Raw genomic sequence first — 22833 nt, forward strand, 5'->3', positions numbered from 1 at the left:
ACTCCCCTGAGGTTTGAGTGAAGACACTAAACACTTAAGAATCCATGATTCCATTTCCTTCCTCAAGTCAGTGGGATATCTTTCTTTACTTTCTAGTTTGCCAAATTCTAGCCTTCAGGCTCATTTTCTCAGGGAGCACAAAAGATTTTTTACGTTTCATTCATGCTTATACACGTGGCAAAATAAAAAACAACAAAGAACAATGCAACAGGGCAAAAAAGAAAGAAAGCAAAAGGAAGGAAGAAAAAAGAAAAGAAAAAAATGTTTTTTATTTAATTTCTACAAGTTATACATAATATAAAACAATCTAGGTTGAATGTGACTTTTTTCCCCTTTAAAAAGCTTCCTCCCACACTCCTCCCCGCCGCCATGAAGTAGTCTCCCTATGATCTACAACTGGAAGGGACCTTAGAAGTCATTTAGAACAACCTGTTATAGAAGATGAAACTGAGGCTCAGAGAAGTGACTTGGCAAGTCAATAATTTGGTGTTTCCTTTCTCCTTTTGAATTCCGTCATGGGAGTCTAAAGGTTTTTTCTTTGGGTATGGGGAAAGTCTGTTTGTCTTGTTTTATTTTAAACATTTACTTCTTTTATGAAAAAAACAAACAAGATTAACCACAGGCCTTTGCTTTTCTGTTTATGTCTACTGAGGTTGCAGTTGGAAGGAGGCAATTGAGAGAAAGTGTCCCAGGAAAGGAGGAAGAGAGAGAAATGAAAAACTGATGTGTTTGCAGAGTACTGTCTCTGGCTGGGGGCTCAGAGCTTAGAGGAAAAGGGGTAGAGAAATATAGATTTTTTTTTAACAACTTCCAGAACTGAGAGAGAATATTTATTTTAGGAACCATCCTCCTCCAGTCATTATGTAAGCATTAAAGTGAAGTGGGAAGATTAAATAAGATTAACTAAACAACTGTTTACCACCCTATCCCCACCACTGTTAGACTTACTTTGAGCTTAGAAGATTGAACCTTAATAAGTAACACTGAAAGGGTGTAAGAGACACACAAAAACTAGGTAATCAAAATGAAAGCTTAAGACTTCCCTTGACCCTATCTCTAAGTATTGGTAAGTTTCTTCTTAGCTTACTTTACAATAAATTCTAACAAAATGGTGCACAGATAAATTATCTGCTTAGAGAAATGAAACCACTGACTCTATCCTGAAACTATCTCTTGAGTTTACCAGGCAATGAGTATTTCAAAAGGGGAAATTTTCAAACTTCATCTTCAATTGTTTTCCTTGATAGTATTAAAACTTGATAGTATATAACAGTAAAACCATGACACAGCAATGTGACACAGAGAGAAAGGGCATTTTCTTTTATTCAAATTTCTAGTTAACTGAGAGTTAAACAGCCATTTTCTGAAATTGAAAATTTCCCAAAGACATTATCAGACTACCTTCATGCCTAAATCCTAAATATAACAGAATATTTCTTCTTTTGTTGAGGATCTTTAAGAGCATCAGGATAGGTATAAAACTAAAGAATCTATACTGAACTTAATGTGTCATCTAATAATTCCTTAAAATAAAGTTATTACCATTTTATTTACTCATGATTTCTAACTTTCTCCCAAAAGTCAAATGCAGAAAATTTTAAACTAATTGGAGGGGAGGTAACATAACAATGGAATTAGTGTTGAATATAGAGTGGGGGGTGTCAGGGAAGGGAACTATCTTTTCTTGAGCATCTGCTATGTGCCAGGTACTGTGCCAACACTTTACAAATATTATCTCATTTGATCCTCGCAACAATCCTAGGTGGCAAATGCTATTATTATCCATATTTTATAGTTGACCCAAGATTGAATACCTGTTCTACCACTTGCTGTTTGTGTGGTCTTGGAGTGCTTCACATAACTACTCTGGACTTCAGTTACTGTTCCAGTAAAAAGCACTGGGGGGAGGTAGTTGGGTGGGGGATAGAACTACTTTAAAGAACCTCTAAGGTTTCTTCTGGCTCTAAATTTAGCTATTTATTAAGTTTGAGTAAAAAATGAGAAAATAATCTATGATTCTACAACCCTGAGTTAGGTGAAGTTCTAAGTAAATGAAGTTTTATAATAAGCAATGTAAAGATTAGGTTTTCTGATTTACAGTAAGCTCTGTAGGGAGGAATCATATTTGCTAGTTACTGAAACTAGGAATGTTATGGGAGCACATCCCAGTATTACGGTGGGCATGAGTACAGATGGAAACTGAGATATTAATTGTGCTTTTCAGAACTCTTGAGAATATTCAGCTCATGTGTTTAAGAAGCAAGTTTTTATCAATCTTGTATATCTTCCTTGAAATTTCAAATTCTGCCTCATCCACTGGAGGCTTTCTTGGGCTACCAGGCTGAAGGAATTTCTGAATCCTGGGAAGCTTGCTGACTCTAGCTTTGAACTCCTAAAATGAAAAAAAAAAATGGCATCACTTGTAAATGAAGTAATTAGCCTTGCACTTTGGAGGAAGGCCCCAGGGTTGCTCTTGCCAAGACCCTTTGGAATTTATTTCATCCTTGGGGGGATGCTGTGGCAAGCATTTTCACCCTGTTGGCAGTGACTTTTGAAAGTCCTTGGGAACTCCAATGTATAAGGTCCACTTTTCAGGTATATAATATAATATATGAAGGAACAGCCTTCTCTTTTCAGAATGTATATCCCACATAGGTTTTTTTTTTTCCCATTAATTATTTGTATAGACTTGTTAAAAGCCAAATTGGAAGTGGCTGCTTGAGGTAGTAGATGGAGCATCAACTGCCTGTCATACATACTAGCTGTGTGACTCAGAGCAAGTCACATAACCTCTTATTACTCCCAGACATTCTACTATGACTGAGCCATGGAGTGTTGATTTTCACTGATGGGTTGAGTTTGCCCAATAGGATTTCTGTACACCGGTGAATGATGGCCTCCGACCACCTTTGCCCACAATAAAAATAGCTACATAGGAAATCAAAAAGGAAAGCTTTAGCAAAATTTGATAGATTGTAAGCTCATGGAGGGCAAAGATCATGACATTCATTTTTATATTTCCCTACCTCTACTCCCAGAGACTAGCACAGTTATTTTGTGCATAATAGGTGATAACTCTTGATTTGTTAGTGAATAAATTGAGGAATTTATCCAATTTAGGGCCTTGTTCTAACATGTATTCCATTAAAATCCTCTGCTCAAAGTAGTGTGAAAGGTACCAATAATTATCAGAAGCTATAGTAGTAAAATGAAAGTTTTAGGTGGTCCCACCAAGCTGAAAAGACTCTGATTTGGGGCAGAGCCTGGGCTGTCTGCCCATCATCTGAAAACCCCATTCAGCTAAATTCATTAAGACTCATCACCAGAAGGGTGCTCAGCAGTTGATGACAGTTTTGGGCCACAGAACCTCCTGAAGATCATCTTTGAAGAAAGCTCTGGGAGATAAAAAGACTTAGGGTCAGTAGAGAAAGGAACCACAAATCTTTAAGTCAGGTAATTAGCAATCATGTATTAATCATCATTCGTTGTGCTGCTCTAGGCAATACACTAAACTCTGGAGATAAAAAGAAAAAACAAACACCATCCCTGCCCTCAAGGAGCTGACAACTGAAGGGGAAGTCAGCCTGTGAAGCAATGGGTATGTAGACAATGAATGGTGACCACTTTTGATGGAATTACCTGAAGCTTAGGGAATGCAGAAAGAATGCCAGACTTGAGTTCTTCAGCCATTAGGATGACCTCAAGCAGCTGTACATCTGCCCAGCTCAACTGGTTGCCAACAAGATAATTTTTCCCATGGTCTTTTAATACCTGTAGGATCAGTGACAAGGACAGAAGGTTAAATTTAAAATTTAAAAAGTATAGCCTGGTACACTCTCTCTTGTAAGCAAAATAATTTCTTTCCAACCAACAGAACCTTATTCCTCACTATGGATTACTCCAAATGAGAGAGGGAGAGAGATACTTCAGTACAAAAGAACATTTCAAAAAGAAAAAGTCTTTGGGCCAGGAGTTAGGAAACCTGGATTCCTTTCTACACTATGGTACTTACTAGCTTTCCTGCAGAGACTTTAGGCCTGGTGTACCCTTGCTGTGGAGGAAGGTCTAAACTTCTTGACTGTCATATCTTTTTCAAGCTTGATCAGATATTTCAGTTTGTCCACTCAACAAACTTTTGCCCATTTTGTTTTCCGACTATCTAAGCAGGGTTGTTGGAAGGATCAAATGAGATAATATTTGTAAAGTCCTTAACACAGTGCCTGGCATATCGTAAGTGTCATATAAATGTTAGCTATTATTATTACTAGAATTAAAAATTCTCAGTGAGTTTCTCATGGCACCACTACACACCAAATGCCCCAAGTCTTTATTTCCATTTGGCTCAAATTCTGTTTTAAAATGTATTCAACAAAGCAGTAGTGCAAATGCAAACAAAATCTTAGGTAGTCTTGTGGGGTAATGATAACCAAGAAGCATAGACACACACGTAAAAGCAGTATCATACAATAAGGCAGCAATAGCAATGAATTCAGGGCCACATTCAATTCAACAACTGTGTAATCAATGATATAGAACTATAAGTAGTAATATTTAACAGCAGTCAATATCCTTATAGGCAATAACCCACAGGCACAATTTATTTAAATTTATTGCACAATTTATTTAAAATCATACAGAGGTACCAATTTAGCCATAAAAGGGTATCTCAGTGGAGGAAAAAAATAATCTTAGAATTGGGGTAGAGGTTGGGAAGGAGGGCAAAGGGAGATAGTTCAACCAAAAGGAAATATCCTTAAGCTTTTAAGTAAAGTCACTAGACTTTGAAAATAAAATGTACAAATCCCAAGGACAAGCTAAGGTCTCTTCTAGCTTTGGCAATCAATGAAACACATGATATATCCTAGACCCAGGTTATAGCAGAATCTGATTCCCTTTTTTGTCCTTATCCTTTCCCCATATTAGGGGCACAATGGGATCATCTGTTGACCACATTCTCAGGTTGTATTGACAGTCTGCCTTCAAGAGTCATAGATTATTGAGATAGTGATGTTTCTAAAATTTTCTTAACACCTTTTTTTCACTAAGGACCAAAAACCCAAGTATTTTAAAGTAGTTTTTCTCTCATGATGGAGTCTGTAAATTATCTGTCACCACAAATTGAAGATGACAGGCTGTTGGATAAATTTCTTCTCCACAGTGACAGAGATTTAGGCAATTTGTGTAATCACACAACAATTTGTGTAACAATTCTCGTACAACAGATTTTTCTGTCTCAAACATTATTCAACAAATCAACACACATTCATTAAATTCTTCCTACATGCATGGCACCTACATAGCATAGTGGATAGAGTGCCCAGCCTGGAGTGAGGAAGACTCATATTCCAAAGTTTAAATCCAATCTCAGAAATTTACTAGCTATGTGACACGTACCACTTAACCCTGTTTGACTCAACTTTCTCATCTGTAAAATGAACCGAAGAAGAAAATGACAAAACTATTCGAGTATCTTTGCCAAGAAAATTCTAAATGGCATCAGGAAGAGTCAGACACAACTGAAAACTACCAAAAAACAACAGCAAAGAATTGGGTAAGATAAGATAGGGATAAAAAGGCAAAAAATAATCTAATCTATGTCATCAAGGAGCTTGTGACATATCAGGAGGAGGATACTACAACATACGTAGTCAAATGTAATGCACAGTATATATGCTTAAAGTACATTGAATAGTTGTGCAAATATTCACTTCATTGCCACTAAGAATTATGTATGGGATTGACTTGTACAAAGATCCTCGAGATCACGTAGTCCAATTTGCTTATTTTTCAGGTGAAGAAAAGGAGCCCACTGAAGTTAAAGCAATTTCTCCAACTTATACAAGTAGAAAATGGCAGAGCTAGAATTGGAACCTAGATTTCAGATATCAAAACCTAATATTATATTATATTGCCTTCCACTTCCCAGTAAAACTATTATCTGTAAACTCACAGTCTAATAACTTAGAACCGATGTCTTATGGATGAAATTTTCAGCTGAGAATCAGAAGGACCTTGATTCTCCTTGTAGTTTTGCCACTTACTGTGTGTCCTTGGGCAAGTCACTGCACTTCTCTGAGACTCCATTTCACCATACATAAAGTGGGCATGATACTTGCAGTGTTCCCCTAACAGGGTCGTTGTGAGGATCAAGTAAAATCAAGCTTGTAAACTATTTGATAATCATAAAGCACTTGAGAAATGTAAGATGCTGTCATTATAGGATTTAAAGCTTTTACCAACCTGACAGCAACCTACCTTTACAATTTTCATTTTACAATATACCCATTCACACAGTCTGAAGTCCAGACAAACTGGACTTCTTCCTATTCCTCACAAAAGGCATCCTACGTCCTGACAACATATGTTTGTGTGGTTTGAGCCCCCCAGTGCCTAGAATGCATGCAGTATTTACCTCAACCTTCATAGAGTCCTGAGTTCCTTCAAAGGTCATCTCAGAAATAATATCTTACTGATATCATGACCTCTCTGACTGCCCCTCCTCACCATTTAGTAACATCTTCTCCCCAAATTACATTGTACTTATTTCTGTGTGTATACCTATATCCACACACACACACACACACACACACACACACACACACACACACTTTTAGGCATAAGAATATAAGCTTCTTGAGGGCAGAATCTATCTCATGCCATTGTGTCCTCAGAGCTGAGCACAGTCTCTAGTATGCAGTTGACTCTTTAATAAATGATTGTGGAGGGAAAGAGCCAAGATGGCATACTGGAAGCAGGGACCTGCCTGAGCTCTCCCCTGAAACCTCTCAACATACCTGTAAAAATGACTCTAAACAAATTCTAGAGCAGCAGGCAACAAAATGACAGAGTGAAACAGATTTCTAACCAAAGACAATCTGGAAGGCAGAAAGGAAGGGTCTATTTCCCCAGGCTCAGAATGAAACACAGTCCAACGTGCGCTACACTGGCACAGACTGGAGCAGACCTCATAGTGCTGAATCACTGGCAGCAGTAGCAGTTTCCAGACTTCTCATCCAACAAATGGCAAAACAGCTTCAAAAGTCAGGGGGAAAGCTCTCTCACCTGGGTGAGAGAGGAATGTGGTCTGACCCCAGCCCCTGCCACTGATGCAGTGTGGTTGCTTCTGGAGCTCTTGGCCTACAGATGGTGGGGGAATTGAGTGACTGATCTGGGTTGCAGACCTGGGTGGTGGTCCCGGGGTGAGAGGAGTGCTGGCATGGCAGACCTGGTGGCTGCTGTGGAGAGGGAATCCTACTCATAGTTTCAGGGCAGAAAAGAGTTCCTGTGGTTGCTCACAGACAAGAGTGCAGGCCAAGAGAAGAGTAAACACTTCTCCTTTCATCATACCACTTTGGAAGAACTGAGAGTTTATAGGTCCCTAGAGATATCTCTGAAAACAGCTGGACAGCCCCTGAAACTTGGGGCAGTATACCCTCTGCTTAACAAAGAGTTCAAAGTCATGTAATTAGCTGGGGAAATGACCAAAAAGAAGGAAAAAACTTAGACTATAGAAGTTGACTTTCTGGGTGAAAAGGTATTTTCTCATGATGAAGAAGATCAAAGCAAACAACCAGAGGAAGATTAAAGCATACAACCAGAGGAAGACAGTGAAGTCAAGGCTCCTACATCCAAAGCCTGCAATAAAAATATGAAATGGTCTCAGGCCATGGAAGAGCTCAAAAAAGATTATGAAAATCAAGTAAGAGAAGTATAGGAAAAATTGGGGAGAAAAATGAGAGCAGTGCAAGAAAATCATGAAAAATGAGTCAACAGCTTGCTAAAGAAGACCCAAAAAAATGCTGAAGAAAATAACACCTTTAAAATTAGACTAACCAAAATGGGAAAAGAGGTCCAAAAAGCCAATGAGGAGAAGAATGCCTTAGAAACCAGAATTGGCCAAATGGAAAAGGAGGTCCAAAAGCTCACTAAAGAAAATAATTCCTTCAAAATTAGAATGGAGCAAATGGAAGCTAATGACTTTATGGGAAATCAAGAAATTATAAAACAAAACCAAAAGAATGAAAAATAGAAGACAATGTGAACTATCTCATTGGAAAAACAACTGACCTGGAAAATAGATCTGGAAGAGATAATTTAAAAATTATTGGTATACCTGAGAAGTATGATCAAAAAAGAGCCTAGACATAATCTTTCAAGAAATTATCAAGGAAAACTGCCCTGATATTCTAGAACCAGAGGGTAGAATAGAAATGGAAAGAATCCACCGATCACCTCCTGAAAGAAATCCCAAAAGGAAAACTCTTAGGAATATTGTAGCCAGATTTCAGAGTTCCCAGGTCAAGGAGAAAATATTACAAGCAGCCAGAAAGAAACAATTCAAGTACTGTGGAAACACAATCAGGATAACACAGAATTTAGCAGCTTCTACTCTAAGGTATCAGAGAGCTTGGAATATGATATTCCAGAGGTCAAAGGAGCTGGGATTAAAACCAAGAATCACCTATCCAGCAAAACTGAGTATAATACTTCAGGGAAAAAATGAAATTTCAATGAAACAGAAGACTTCCAAGGATTCTTGTGAAAAGACCAGAGCTGAATAGAAAATTTGACTTTGAAATACAAGAATCAATAGAAACATGAAAAGGTAAACAGAGAAGAGAAGCCATAAGGGACTCGTTAAAGTTCAACTGTTTACATTCCTACAAAGTTACATCTTTGTAACTCATAAGACCTTTCTCAGTATTAGGGTAGTTAAAGGGAACATAATAGTTCCCTGCCTTACTTTGTAAATGTTAGAAAATTCAAGTCCAGGGTTTGTAAGTGATGTACCCACATTTCCACAAATAAAAAGTGTCAGAGGCAGGATCCGAACTCAGATCCTCTGTCTGCAGCGCCAGTGGTCTTCCTTCTGTACCATGCTTCTACAATGTGACATATTTTCTCAGAATGAAATAAAGTGCTTGTAATTTCAGTGACTATCCGCACATCGTATAGTCTCCCTACCTCATTTTTCCATACCTTCTCATATACTGGGAAGAACCTTTCAGTGGCTCTCTCAAGGATATAGTTGAGATTCTTTTGTTTTTCTTCAGGTAAGGAAAATGGGAGGTAGATAATCATGTCATTCAGATCCCTCATTCCTTCCACATATATATCAATTCTGGAAAAGAAAAATGGCAAAAAATTCAGGATAAGAACACTGCCTATATATATATATATATGTATATTTCAGGATCTTCTTTGAAATGGAAAAAAGCTTGACTTGGGCTTTAAAAACATCAACTTCTGTTTTAAGAGACATTTTCACTTGGTTTAGACAAATAAACAAGACTAATCAATCAATCAACATTTATTAAGCACCTGTTATGTTACTGTGTTAAACATTGCATATACAAAAAGAGACAAAAGACCGTCCCTGCCTTCAAGGAGCTCATAATCTCATGAATCACCGTTGTAAAGCATAATTCACTGTGAGTTGTTTTGGTTTTATGTTTTTGTCTGCACCTATGATTTCATCAGCATGGGTTACTCCCTCAACCACACAAATTGGCAAATCACCTGTCACTTATCATTTCATCAGGGCACTGAGAGGTTAAATAACCTTTCAAGAGTCAAAAAGGTAGCATCCAAGCCTGAGTTTGAATCCAGTTTCTTCTGACTCCAGAACCTAAAAATTCCTTAAGAATAAAAATTATTCCAAATTATTTTCTTTCTTTGTTTTAATATCCCCATAGCCTAGAACAGTACCTAACATATAATAGGTGCTTAAATGCGTGTGGATGATTCATCCAATGTGGGTTGCTTTCCAGTATACAGTATGGCCTTTCTATGATGAGTTAATAAACACAGAAATTAATTTTTAAAACTGAGTTAATAAGTAGTAAAGATATTTATTGGTTTTGAATTCATGCTTTTTCAAATCAATAAAAATTATTTTAAAATTGTTATTATTGGTATTTTTTTTGAGATCCAAAGCCATTACTTTTTCTCTCCTGAGCAAGTCATCTATGTATCTGTGGGTGGGCCAGTCCATTGTATATGGGCCTTAAAATATCGGTGAGAATGTATTCCATAAGCAGTCTGTTAGAATATCAGCTCTTTGAGGACAGGGACTATTTTTTGCCTTTTTGTATCCTTGAGTGTAACACATTCCTGGCCGATGCTTAATAAATGTTCTTTGGTTGATTGATAAGTAGTCTACAAAAGTCAATATTACTTTGTATTGTCTGTCTACTATGTAGTTAGAGACTTTTTTTTTCTCCTTTTACCTCCCACCACTTTGCTTCTTCAGCCTGATAGAGATCCCACTACAAGGCCAAACATAGTCCAAGAATATCCCAGATGGGGAAAGGAAGTTAGAAAGCTTTACATATTCCTAATATGCTGATAAAAGCATTATTGTTTTTATGCAATAAAGAAGATAACTGTTCAACACAATTTCTTTGGGAGGCAGAGGTTGTAATGAATAAATAGCAAGCCTTGGAGTCAGGATTTCCTGGGTTCAAGTCTTGCCTCTGAACTCTGCTGGCCATGTGATCCAGGACAATTCTCAATTATTAAGGAGAGATTTCTTAAAATGAAAAAGGCAACTTCTATGTTCTATTATAAACATGCAATGATTACTGTACAGTGCTCTCTCCTTCAGGTCCTTCCCATACAAGTCATGTTTGGCAGCTATGTATTTCAGGATAGCTCTGGTTTGTACCATGTACATTCCATCCATTTCAACCATTGGCACTTGTTGATACATTAGGTTTCCATCTAAAAACAGAAAGAAAAGTCAAGTCAGTAGCTCACTCCCTTTCATTGGAGTATGGTCATAGTGCCAGAAACAGAAGGGGCCCAAGAAATGATCTGTTTCATTTTACAGTGGCGGAAACTGAGGCCCAACAAGGTTACAAGCCTTGTTTAATATATATTTATTCCCTTGCCCTGCATTTACTCACATAAGTAGCAGAACCAGCTGACTGAATGGGGACCCAGGTAGCTGAGTAATTCAGCTCTTCCTCTGCTTTGTTTCCTCCTCCCCTTCCTTCTCCTATCCAAAGGAAGGTAAATTAGGATCGCCAGAGGATGCTCAGTTAACTTGGGGTTTACTGGCTAGATTTTTTTCCTTTCCTTCCCTTCCCTTCTCTTGCCTTTCCTTCTTTTCTGTTTCCTTCTCTTTCCCTTTCCCTTTCCCTTCCTTTTCCCTTTCCCTTCCCTTTCCCTTTCCCTTCCCTTCCCTTCTTTTTCCCAAAATCTTAAACCTACTACACTCTGAAGCCCATAGAATGGACAACACTGGGCCTCTGCCCAGGCTCCACTTAAGTGGACCCTGTGGCTTAAGAGTGATTATCAATACTAACTGTTGCTGTTTCCCTCCCAACTTGATTTAATTATTTTTTCTTTGGCTCATTAAAGGGGTCATCCCCTGACTACTTCTTAAATGAATGGGTGTTACCTCACCCTAAGTGAATACCTGAATAGACCTTGGCCTAAAGGGTCCAAGATCTCCCAGTGTATCCTGGGCCATCTCCAGTCATCCTGATGAATATCTGGTCACTGGATCCAGATGGCTCAGGAGGAGAAAGTGAGGCTGGTGACCTGCACAGCCCTCCCTCACTCAAAACAAAGTCAAGTGCAAGTCACGTCATTATTTCTCTCATGGTATGGTCTTCTTTGGCAACGAAGTACAAAACAACAACTCACATAGGTGACACAGTGGACAGTGTCCTGGACTTGGAATTAGGAAGACCAGATTTCAAATCCTATCTCAGATACTTGCTAGCTATGTGGTGCTAGGCAAATCACTTAACCTGTTAGCTTCAGCCTCTTCATATGTAAAATAGGCATCATCAAGTTTACAGGATTGTTGTAAAGATTAAATTTATAAAGAGTTTTGTAGCCCTTAAAATGCTATGTAAATTATATTTATGTATATTACTTCCTTTTAAAGAATATAAGCTCAGTGAGGGAAAAGACTTTCATTTTTTCATATTTGACATGCATTAAAGAGTAGCTGGTACACAGTAGATGCTTAATGAATGCTTGTTGATAGACTAATCCATCCTCATTCCAACTCCCACTGCCATACCCTAGTTCTCAACTCCTATCTAAATTGTTTCAATATGTTTCTCATTAATCTCCATACCTCCAGTCTTTTTTTTTCCAATCTGTTCTTCCAAGTCTTTTGGAACAATAACAATTATCAAGTTACTTCTTTGCACAAAAACTCCCATGACTCCCTCTTCGTAATATAGCTTTTGTATATAATACACTGATACTCTTCTGTTTAAATGTGATAAATGATAAGTAAGCGACATGTTGGAAATTCTTCAGTTTTTTGAGCAGTTAGACAAACTCTTAGGATGTTTATTTAACAAGATTGCCTAAACTTTTTGCTGTCTACTATTTATTTTTTGCATAAGTAGCTGTCCTGAAGGCAGAAGCAATATTTGTGATTTTACAAAGATAAAGCAGTACCACAGAATAATGTGTCTCTGCTTTGGGTGGTGATGATTAATTCTTTAATCAGTTTTTTAATTACATTCTCTCCCTTTTATGTAAAAAATAAGTTGGCATTTATACCCTTGCTGGCATACAGTGTGTTTATTATATATTTGTACTGAGTTAATGTTTAAACCTATGGACTTAATGACTAAGAAATAGAAGGAAATGCCTGAAAAGTAATTTGGGGGCTCATATAAAACCAAACTTCTCCATACCTTTGTTTCACTAGATGCTTATTTTGTAAATAAATAAAAGATTTAATCTGATTCTTTTCTGCTTAAGTTTTACCAGTAAGATATGTAGAAATGGATGATCTTCATTAAGCTAAAATTTATTTGCTGAATGTAAAACTTAATCCTTTGAGTACCATAAGAAGGCAGTGCTGCATTGTAGGACAAATCAGATTTATTTCTCTCTTTGTTGCAATTTGATTGCTTACTAACATTTGTTAAAGCATGAGCTTTATTGTAATTTCTTAAATCTATTAAAAAATTACCATAAGATTAAAAACAAAACAATTCAAACTCTTCCATGACCTTCATAACCTTTGCAATCTTGTATCCCACCACTTTTTACGTCCCATCTTTCTTCTGGCCAGACCAACTGCCTTTGTTCGCTAGCCCAGAGGAGATGCCTTGTAGACTTAACCTTTATGCTGTAGAACTCTTCTTAATCTGGGGCCTTTTGTAGGATTGGTGAATGCCTAGAATCTCTTATATCACACTGGCCCCACCCATGCTTCACTTCTTTTCCCAGATGTCTCTTGTTCAGTAGTTACTTTCCCCCCTGGCTCATACTCTTTGTGGCCTCCACCTCCTTTCCAAGGCTGGACCCACAATCAAATCAATAAATTCATTGCTACTAGAAAGGTTATGTCAGTCTACTCCTCTAAGGCTCCACTCACCACCCCAGTAACTGTCCAAATCAATATTCCTCTTCCTGGCCACCACTCTTGTGTGTTTTCTCCCCCATTAGAATATAAAGTCTTGCCTTCATTTGTTGTTGGATTTCTTTGTATCCCCAGATCTTAGAATAGTACTTGGCACAGAGTGGCAATAATAATTGATTTTTGATTTATCTATTCCCTTCCTTTATCCCATGCAGTGGTAAAAATGGACTACATAACATTCTCCAAGGACACCACAAGCATATCAATACAGAACATTTCATACCAGTTATGTGCTAGTGTTTTCATGTGAGAATGGGGCATAGGGAGGAAGTGATTTGCATTTGTCCTTACCAATAGAAAAACTACCTACAAAAGTATTAAAACTGCTCTTAAAGGTTACCAAATGACCTCCTATTGCAAAAATCCACTCCCAGAGGCTCTGTGCTTGACTTTGACTCTCTCCTTTTGAATCTCTACATTCTCTCTCAGTGCTTTTTATCTTTTCCCACAGCTTCAGCTATCCCTTCTGTATGTGTAACTCCTGTATGTGTAACTACATGAAGCCTTTTTTAAGCCCTTAACTATATGCCAGTCACGTGTTAAGCCCTAGGGATAAAAATATGAGCAAGACATTCCCAGCCTTGTAGATGCTTACAGTTCCAAAGGGGAAAGACAATGCATAAAGGGTAAATAGAAATCAGGAAAGAAATGCTTTTGGAAATAGGATTGGGAAGTGTCCTACTGGCCAAACACACATATCAGAACCCAGGATATCAGGGCCAGAGTGTGAGTTCTAGTGTAATGGGGATAAGGAGGGTGGCCAGTATGCAGGCAGCATAGTTTGAAAATGGCAGGAAAAGGGTGTGCGGTCGGTTGCCAGGCAACATAAGGCTCACCTGTCATGTCCAGGATCCCAGACTTAGTCAGAGATCTAATGGGAATATCTCTAGTCCTGACCTCTTTAACAACTTTCATATTCCAGCTGCCTTCTGGACATCTCTACTTGGAGGTAACACCAGCACCTCAAATTCCATGTATCTAAAACTGAACTCATTATCTTCTGCCTCCTTAACCCCCCCACCTCCAAAAAAATCACCACCAGTATCTGACCCTCTTCCTGCCTTCTTTATTCTTGCCAATGACACTACCATCTTCAGGGACACCTGCTCACAGCTCCAGGGCCATCTTTTACTTCTCCTTCACCCTATCTCACATGTCCAGTCAGTCATCAAGTGCTCTCATTTCTGCCTTACCATCCCCACTGCCTCATTACCCATAATCTCAATGCTCCATATTGAGGTCCTCATTCCTTTTCTCCTATAAGAAGAGACACTGTGGTATGGTTTAAAGACTACTGGATTTTAAACCAGAGGACACCTGGCTTTGCTACTTGTGCCTATGTGACCTTGGTCAACTCAGTTAACTTTCCTGTATCTCAGTTTCCTCATGTATAAAATGAGAGGGCTAGACTAGAGGACCTCAGGAACCTTCTTTCTCTATTTCTATGAGCTTCTGTTTCTTTTGTAATTACCTCCCAACAGATACTTCCTGACCATTCCATCCAACATACTACTACATTAATCTTTCTGATGCACAAGACTGATCATGTTCTCTATTCTTGCTGAAAAAAGACTTTGATTGGTTTCTATTGTCTCCCACCCCCAGTCCAGATCCAGTGGACTTTTCTAACCTCATTTCAAATTTTTTCTTATTTAGTCGTTTTTCTCATGTCAAATCTTTTGAGAACTTTTTTAGGGTTTTCTTGGTAAAGATACTGGATTGGTTTTCCATTTCCTTCTCCAGCTCATTTTACAGCTGAGGAAACTGAGGCAAACAGGGTTAATCCTGTGGCTTACCCAGGATCACACAGCTTGTAAAAGTCTGAGGCAGATTTGAATTTAGGAAGAGAAATCTACCTGGTTACAGGGCTGGCACTCCATCCACTGTGCCACCTGGAAAGGATCCCTTTGGGCTACATATTGACTTAGAAAATCACAAATTAACATTAGCTGTGTTGTATTTTTATTTATTTTCTTAAACATTTCCCAGTTACATTCTAATCTGGTATTTACTTCACTTAAGGGCAGCTTCCCAGGAATATGACATCTCTTCATTATATTAATCATGAATTTCTGGCCAAACTCTGTCCATAGACTTCTGTGCCTTATTCCTGGAATGCTTCTCCCTGTTATCTCCTTCTATTGGCCTCCTACCCATCCTGGAAGATCCAACTCAAATACTACTTCCTCCACGTAGTCTTTTCTGATCCTCTGACATCACAATCCTTTCTACTGCTTTCTTGTGACAGTCATATTTTAATCTTTATGAATCTACAATTTGGGAGTAAAAATTAGAATTCTAGGATCATAGCTATCAAGGATCTTAGAAATTCTCACCTCAACTAGATTGTAAAATTCTTGAGAGTAGAACTTCTGTTTTATTTATTCTTGCATTTTTCTTTAACCGTTTAACTCAGAGCTCCTCAAATACTAGTCATTTAGTAAATACTTATTTAATGAATGAAAGCTGATTCATGTCATGGTATTAGCAAATTAATGCATATATTGCCACTTCAAGGGGTGCTTGCATTTTACAAGAATATGCCCGAATAGATTAATATATACCCCAAAAGAATTTCAGATATGAAAACTACTCTACAACAGAGGCTAGATGGGAACTTCCTGGTACTCCTTAGGTCGCAGTAATGTATGATATGGTGGCCATTAGATTTAAAATCAGGTGCCCTGGATGTGGATCCAGGTTCTTCCACTTCCTAGCTGTCTTACCCTGGAGAATTCTGAGCCTTAGTTTTCTCATCTGTAAAATGAGATTAATACTACTTGTATTGCATACATTATTATAAAGAAAGAACTTTGTACAAGTGTTAAATTTTTGCTTAGTTCATTCATTATAAGACTGTTATGTTGTCCATTCATCTTCTTGAGCTAGGTCAAGTCTGCTGTCCCCTCATTCTCCTTACTCAATGTCACAACATTCCTATTTCCTGAATTCTGGGTTCTTTGATCCCACAGTTAATCAAAAACACTTTTAGTTTGCAAAGAACTTTGCATTGCATGTATTATCTCATTTGATTTCACAACAGCCCTGAGCGATTTAGTAATGAGAAAATTGAGACTGAAAGTTTAGTGACTTGCTCCAGATCACTGGGCACAAAGGTCACAAAGCAAGGGTTTCAGAAAAGATTCCAGCTCTGGTCTTCCTGACTCCAAGTTCAGCAAGTTATCCACTATACCAACTAGCTGCCTTAAGACAGTTTACAGAGAGCTAGGACTCTGCTTCAGAGGATAAAGTTTTACTTTCTAAGGGGATAGAGGCTTGAGGGACCCACTTCTGGAAAAAACGAAGGAAATAAGCATTTATGAAGTGTCTCTATGTGCCAGGTCCTACACTAAGGATTTTTAAAAATATTATCTCATTTGATCCTCACAACTCTAGGAAGCAGGTACTAACTATATCATCATCCCCACTTTATAGTCAAGAAAATAGCAAGGACATGCAGCAATTATCAAGTTATTTCTACCAAAAAAAAACCACCTTCCAATAACTCCCATTTGCCTAGTCTTTCTTCGAACTCATGGAATCACATGACCCAGCTGCAACCTAACCTTTCCAGTCTTAAATCCCATCACTCTTTACTTCCACCACATTCCTCTATAGAAGGTAAGGGCCCTTTGTTTCAGGAGGAAAAAAACTTTACTTTCTTTCCTGATGTGTTTGTTTTGAAATTCCAACCCCACCTCTGAGGTACAGAAAAGCACACTTGTCTACTGTTCCATGTAATTCCCCATCTGTGCTATGATTTATAACATACTTTTTCACAACTGTAGCACCAGAGGACTTCAGAGCTAGGAGGGATCCTAGAGAGTTTCTGTGTATCATACCAGACAAGGCAATGGCAGTTAATCTAATCTTCATGGAGCAGTACAGAACAGCAGGGCTGTGAACTCACCCTTAATTAAATTCTCAAAATCTTCAGCTGTTTTGAAAAGTACTTCTTCATACTAGAAAGGAGAAGGACACACCAGGGTATCAGCAATGGAATCATAAAACCTCAACACTGGGAGGGACCTTAGAGATCACTTAAGACAACTAAGTAGTATCATGGGTAGAGCACAAGACTAGGGGTCACAAACACCTGAGTTTAAACCCTGCCTTAGGTACATATTTACTAGCGGGTGACCCTGGGCAAGTCATATAACTTCTCTGGACTTAAATTTCCTCCTCTGTAAAAATGAGGACTTTGGATTAAATGACCTCCAAGGTTCCTTCCAGCTCTACATCTATAATCATAGGATGCTCTCATCCAACACTTCTCAAACTTTTTATTCTCACAATCTCCCTTCACATTCTTAATGCAATATTTTTGAGGTCCCACCCAAGAGCTTCTGTTTATGTGAGTTCTATCTATTGATATTTGCAATATAGACATTAAGACAACTAACTTATATTGTAATTATAAATCTATTTTTTAAATTTTAATTCATTTAGAATAACAATAATTAATACTCATTACATACTAACCTAATATGTGTATCCACCCAGGGTCCTCATAAAACCTCTGCAGACTTTTATGCTTAACCTAGGTTGTAGGTACAATAGAAAGAACTTACCAATACTTAAAAAGAAATTTGTTCAAGTTTACAGTAACCACATTACACCTCTGTCCACAAAGTAGTTGTATTTTTGATCTTGTGACAGAGCAGAACAGATTAGGAGAATTGAAGTCCCTCAAATCCTAGGAAGCGGGAAGAGCTGGAAGGGACACTGGAGATTATCTTGTCTAATCTCATTTGGCAGGAGAGGAAACTGAACCCCAGAGAGGGGAAGTGATTTACCAGTATAAGAGAGGAGTCAGAAAAATCATTCCTTACCACCTGAAAGATTACTACACGTTTCTAGCATATCATTAAATTATTAATGTTTAAAGGTTTAGAAACTTCACAAAAACTTTAGGAAGACCTTGTATAAAATGAATCTAAACCTTCCCTAATCCTGACTGAATATTTTTTTAAGTCCACAAAAATGAAAATTGTTTAAATATCTTTAGGAACCAACACATTCTTTGTTTCTTGATAGTTTTAAATGTCCAAAATGTTGGGCTTTTAAATTAATAAAAATAGTAAGCAATAATAGTGTATTAGTGAAATTAATCAAAAATAGTATCGTTCTTTGTGTTAAAGCACAGAAAACTTTTTTTAAAGCATCATTACAGTATAGGCAAAGATCACAAAATGTTAAAGCTAGAAGAAATTTCAGAGATAATTTAATCCAACTCCTACATTTTACAAGTGGTAAAACTGAGTCTCAGAGATGCAAGGAGGTTTGCCTAAAGGTGTTATCACCAGGATTTGGCCCTGCATCTGCTGAATCCAAGTGTAGTGACCTTTCTGCTATGTTATGTTTCCACTTTCAGGAGAACTCAATCAACACTTAATTATCAAGATAAATGGGACTTTCAACTTGCTCCTGAGACTCAGTTCACTGTTAAAGAAAAAAATTGGTGATTACAGTGATTAGACCCCTTTTTTTGGAGAGAGTCATTCAGTAAGCACCATGTGACTTATCCACTAGTAAATATTCACTCAGTCCGAAGAAAAAGAATAAATGTAAGAAATGAAACCTCTACCTCTACACCCACAGCTGCCAGCAGCCAGCGCACTGATTCCATTTTGCCTCTTGCATCAAAGTAATAAAGTTTGGGCTTCCCAGTCATGATTTTCAGTTCCTGGTGTTCTGAAAAACAAGAGAGAACAAACAGTCTGACTCAGACCTAGATGTACAAGCTGTCCTTTTTGTAATCTTGACTCCTCTGGTTATATATAAGGAAAGCCCAAACTCTCAGGGCAACTGATTGAGAGGGCAGATTGGGGAGGGGAGAAGAGGGAGGGGAATCATGTGAAGGGCAGGCTTCAGACCTCTCATTTTTCTCCAAAGGCAGACTGAAGGCTGGTAGGTAGGGAATCTATTTAACTGATTGAAATGCATTTGGGACTTTGGTGAGTAACCTGGTGCACACAGGATATTTGAAATGGAAACATGGTGTTTCTTTAATTGTGTAAGGAATGTCTGCTAGAATAATTTTTATCATATCAGTGTGGGTCATGTAGATCTGAGTATCATGGATCTTATATAATGCCCTTTTTTACTCTAGGTATTGTTTGGGGGTGATTCTAGTTATGCAGATAGTAATTCACCATCAAAACCCAAAATCTGATAGTGAATTCACTATCAAAACCCAGGAACCATACATTGAATAAAAAAGTTTTCATTTAGGACAAATATCAAAATCATGTAGATCTGTGCTTTGATTTACATAGTAAGCTCCCTGGAAAGGAAATTCCCTCTACCAATAGCACATTTGCCATTGTCCTGGGCTTTCTAGTCTCAGTTGCCTAGGACAGGCCAAGCAATTTGCTTGCCCAGGGTCACACAGGCAGTAGGAGTCAGAGGCAGGATTAGAAGCCAGGTCTTCCTGAGGCTGAAGTGGCTTATCTGTCTACATAGAACACCTTGTTTCCTCTCCACTGGAGAAATCCATTATAATAAAATATACATTGTTATCTTGCCATAAGGGCTCATTTCAAATTGACATAAAGAAATACAATTTCACATGGATTCCCATGCTGCCAATGAGAATGGGAATATTACCCATAAGATCCCAGGGTTATGGCTGGCTCAGCTGGAATCGCTTCAGTGCTTCACTGCCCAGATAATTGTGTATACTCCACTGATGTTCTACTCTGTTCCTCAAATGGCTGGAGTTTTCAGCTGGGGTTGGGGCTCTTTCTTCAGAGGAAGTGTTAGCATTCTTGTGAGACTGTCCAGCCAACATGCCTGGAGTTAATGCTGTTTTTAGCTCTTTGAGCTTAACGATGTTCAGTATCCTCCTTCAAAGGACTTCTCCAAGCCACCTTGATATTTTGACTATTCCTTTTAGTTCCTATGAAGAATTTTGTAGCAAAATGTCAAGTTACTATAAAGCAGATTGTTTTCATTTTTCCCTTATAACCCCTACATTGAGCAGAGTACACACAAGAGAAACAATAAATATTTCTTGAAATTTTTTTTAAAAAAAAGAGTTTTGCAGATAGTGCCAAGGACATGTTAAATGATATCAAAACTTTAATAGCTTTAAAGAACATTGTGTGATTCAAGGACAGAGCTGGCATTTCTACATTCCTGTCAGTGCAACCAAGACCATAATCTTGATTGTTGTAGTTTCAGCTGTGTCTGATTCTCCTTGACGCCATTTTGGGTTTTCTAGGCAGACATACTATACTAGTGATTTGCTGTTTGCTTCTCCAGTTCATTTTACAAATGAGTAAGCTGAGGCAAACAGGGTTCAGTGAGTTGCCCATGGTCTAAAAGTGTCTGAGACCACACTGAACTCAGGACCTCCTGACTCCATGCCCTGCACTCTATCCACTTCTCCACCTACCTGCCTCCTGCCATCCTTTACATAACTTAATTATCTTTTAGTCAGTATACCTGAGTAAGCAGAAGAGTGAAGTCCCAGAGCACTGATTTCTGTTTTTTATATAAAACTGTGAGAACTTGTAGAGAAAATGTTAATAAAAGAACCCTATGTCACTTCAAAGGAGAAAGGCCTCATGGAAGAAATGAGAAGCTATGAAAAGAGAGGTTGGAAGATACGGAGGAAACATCTTGTCAGTGCATTAGCTCCAAATAAAATATTCCTCCCAAATTTGAGGAAGAGTTTAGGAAATAACAGTGACTGAAGTTGGAGCTAATAATAATTATAACTAGAATTTATACAGTGCCTTAAGGTCTCCAAAGTGCTTTACAACTATTATCTCATGATCTTTACAACAATCCTGGTTAGGTAGGAACTATTCATAATCTCATTTTATAGATGAAAAAACTGAGGCACATGGATGTTAAGTGACTTTTCTGGAGTCATATAGCTAGTAAGTGTCTGAGATCCAATTCTGACTCAAGTCTTCCGAATTCCTCCAGTGCTTAGCACACTTCATGGGTCACAGTGCTTCACAGTCATGTCCAGCTCTTTCTGACCCCATTTGGGGTTTTCTATGCAAAAATACTGGAGTGGCTCACCATTTCTGTCTCCAATATATTTTACCAATGAGGAAACTGAGGCAAACAGGGTGAAGTGATTTGATCAGGGTCATACAGCTAGGAAATATCTGAGACCAAATTTGAATTCAGGTCTTTCTGTCTCCAGGCCTAGCACTCTATCTACTATGCCACCTTGCTGCCCATATTACTTTGTAGTGCTTAGTTAGCACCATATCTGGCACCTGGCACTTCATAAATGCTTGTTGACTGACTGACTGAATAGCCTTCTAACTGCGTCTCTCCTCGTTCCTGTCCACACCTAGCTGTCACAATGAGTTTTCTAAAGTATAAATCTAACCAGTAAGTATCAGAGGTAGGATTTGAATCCAGGTCTTTTTATCTTCAAGACTCAGCCCTCCAACCATTATGCTACATTGCCTCTTGCTTGATTTATACTAGTCTGCTTTTATTCATCACAGTACTATCTGTTTTACAAATTTAGCCATGATACTTAATTTTTGAATCCAGAAAAAAAATTTAATCTACCTATGAAAATCTACAAGCTATTTCTAATTCTAATAGTAGGATAATTTTAATAATATTATTACTCATGATGTGTTATGGTACTGTCTCAAAGAATTCAGTCAAAGCACCTCTAATCCAAGCATAGGCATTTATTGAGATTAATACCTCTTGTGATGCAGGCTAAGTTCCAAGGGGAACCAGCAACTTCAGAGAAAGCAAGATGGATTTTTATAGGGTAAAGATGCAATTACATAACAGAAATCGTGAATATTAAAAAAGCAGGAGGGGATTGTTATAGGATTAGATAATAGAGGAGTGGTTCCAGGAGCAGTGGAACTATGCATGTGATTATTCACAATGCATACAGAAAAATCCATTGGGAGGTATGTATGTATGAAAATGATGTTATAATAAGACTCTCTACGTCACAAGTTCACTCTAGGTCAGTTCTTTACTATTATTGCACAGGTGCCTGCTTAGGGAAAGTCCCTTCTATTGTTTCAGGGTCCACATCCTGCTTGGGCGTCCTGGTGGTGCTGCTTTCTGATTGGCTGGTTATTGTGGTCCTGTCTGAGACTAGATGGATGTGGTTGTGGTTCAGTGCATGGACACACCTGCTGTCTCTGTGGAAAATATGAGGAATGGGACTGGGGGCAGTGACTGGGTCCCATCATATGGACACACCTACTGTTCTCTGTACAATGAGGAATATATGAGGAAGTTAGGATATTAAGTGTGTATGGGGGACAGGATGAGTGGCTAGGTAGGGGCAGTGGACCTGCTGTTCAGTGAGGCCTGCAGGGAAGTTAGAATATTGGACCTGGGGGCAGCTTTATTAGGATTCCATCATCCCACCCCGCCACCCCCCCCCTCAAAGAGCTGGCACCCATATTCATTTGGGAAAAGGG

At 38.2% G+C, this 22833-nt stretch overlaps 1 protein-coding gene and 1 long non-coding RNA gene across 3 annotated transcripts in view; one reads left to right on the top strand and one right to left on the bottom strand.

Annotated features, from left to right (window-relative positions):
* LOC140526332 (uncharacterized) overlaps positions 1 to 22833 on the top strand; it is a 162259-nt gene that overhangs the window by 36817 nt on the left and 102609 nt on the right. Inside the window, exons 3-4 of the long non-coding RNA XR_011974319.1 lie at positions 3500 to 3598; positions 18777 to 18969. This is a non-coding gene — a long non-coding RNA (uncharacterized lncRNA). The remainder of the gene's footprint in view (positions 1 to 3499; positions 3599 to 18776; positions 18970 to 22833) is intronic.
* LOC140526323 (glutathione S-transferase-like) lies at positions 1306 to 20374 on the bottom strand. 2 transcript variants are annotated; one of them, XM_072642455.1, is made up of 7 exons: positions 20012 to 20374; positions 18990 to 19096; positions 17313 to 17364; positions 10590 to 10722; positions 8980 to 9121; positions 3640 to 3771; positions 1306 to 2392 (listed from the first exon to the last, which is right to left on the bottom strand). In XM_072642455.1, the coding sequence occupies exons 1-7, from the start codon at positions 20013 to 20015 to the stop codon at positions 2240 to 2242; spliced, it is 723 nt and encodes a 240-aa protein (XP_072498556.1). In that variant the 5' UTR covers positions 20016 to 20374; the 3' UTR covers positions 1306 to 2239. The 2 variants fall into 2 exon arrangements, with proteins under 2 accessions (XP_072498556.1, XP_072498555.1); XM_072642454.1 differs by having other exon boundaries at positions 8965 to 9121; positions 20012 to 20335.

This window comes from Notamacropus eugenii, chromosome 2, assembly GCF_028372415.1.
Source record: "Notamacropus eugenii isolate mMacEug1 chromosome 2, mMacEug1.pri_v2, whole genome shotgun sequence".
Classification (NCBI taxonomy): Eukaryota; Metazoa; Chordata; class Mammalia; order Diprotodontia; family Macropodidae; genus Notamacropus; species Notamacropus eugenii.

Coding starts and splice junctions, on each gene's coding strand:
- LOC140526323 (XM_072642454.1), bottom strand. Junction 17,365..18,989: donor TGGCAGCTGTGGGTGTAGAG/GTAGAGGTTTCA, acceptor TCTCCTTTCTAG/TATGAAGAAGTACTTTTCAA. Junction 10,723..17,312: donor TTTTGAGAATTTAATTAAGG/GTGAGTTCACAG, acceptor TTCTGTTTTTAG/ATGGAAACCTAATGTATCAA.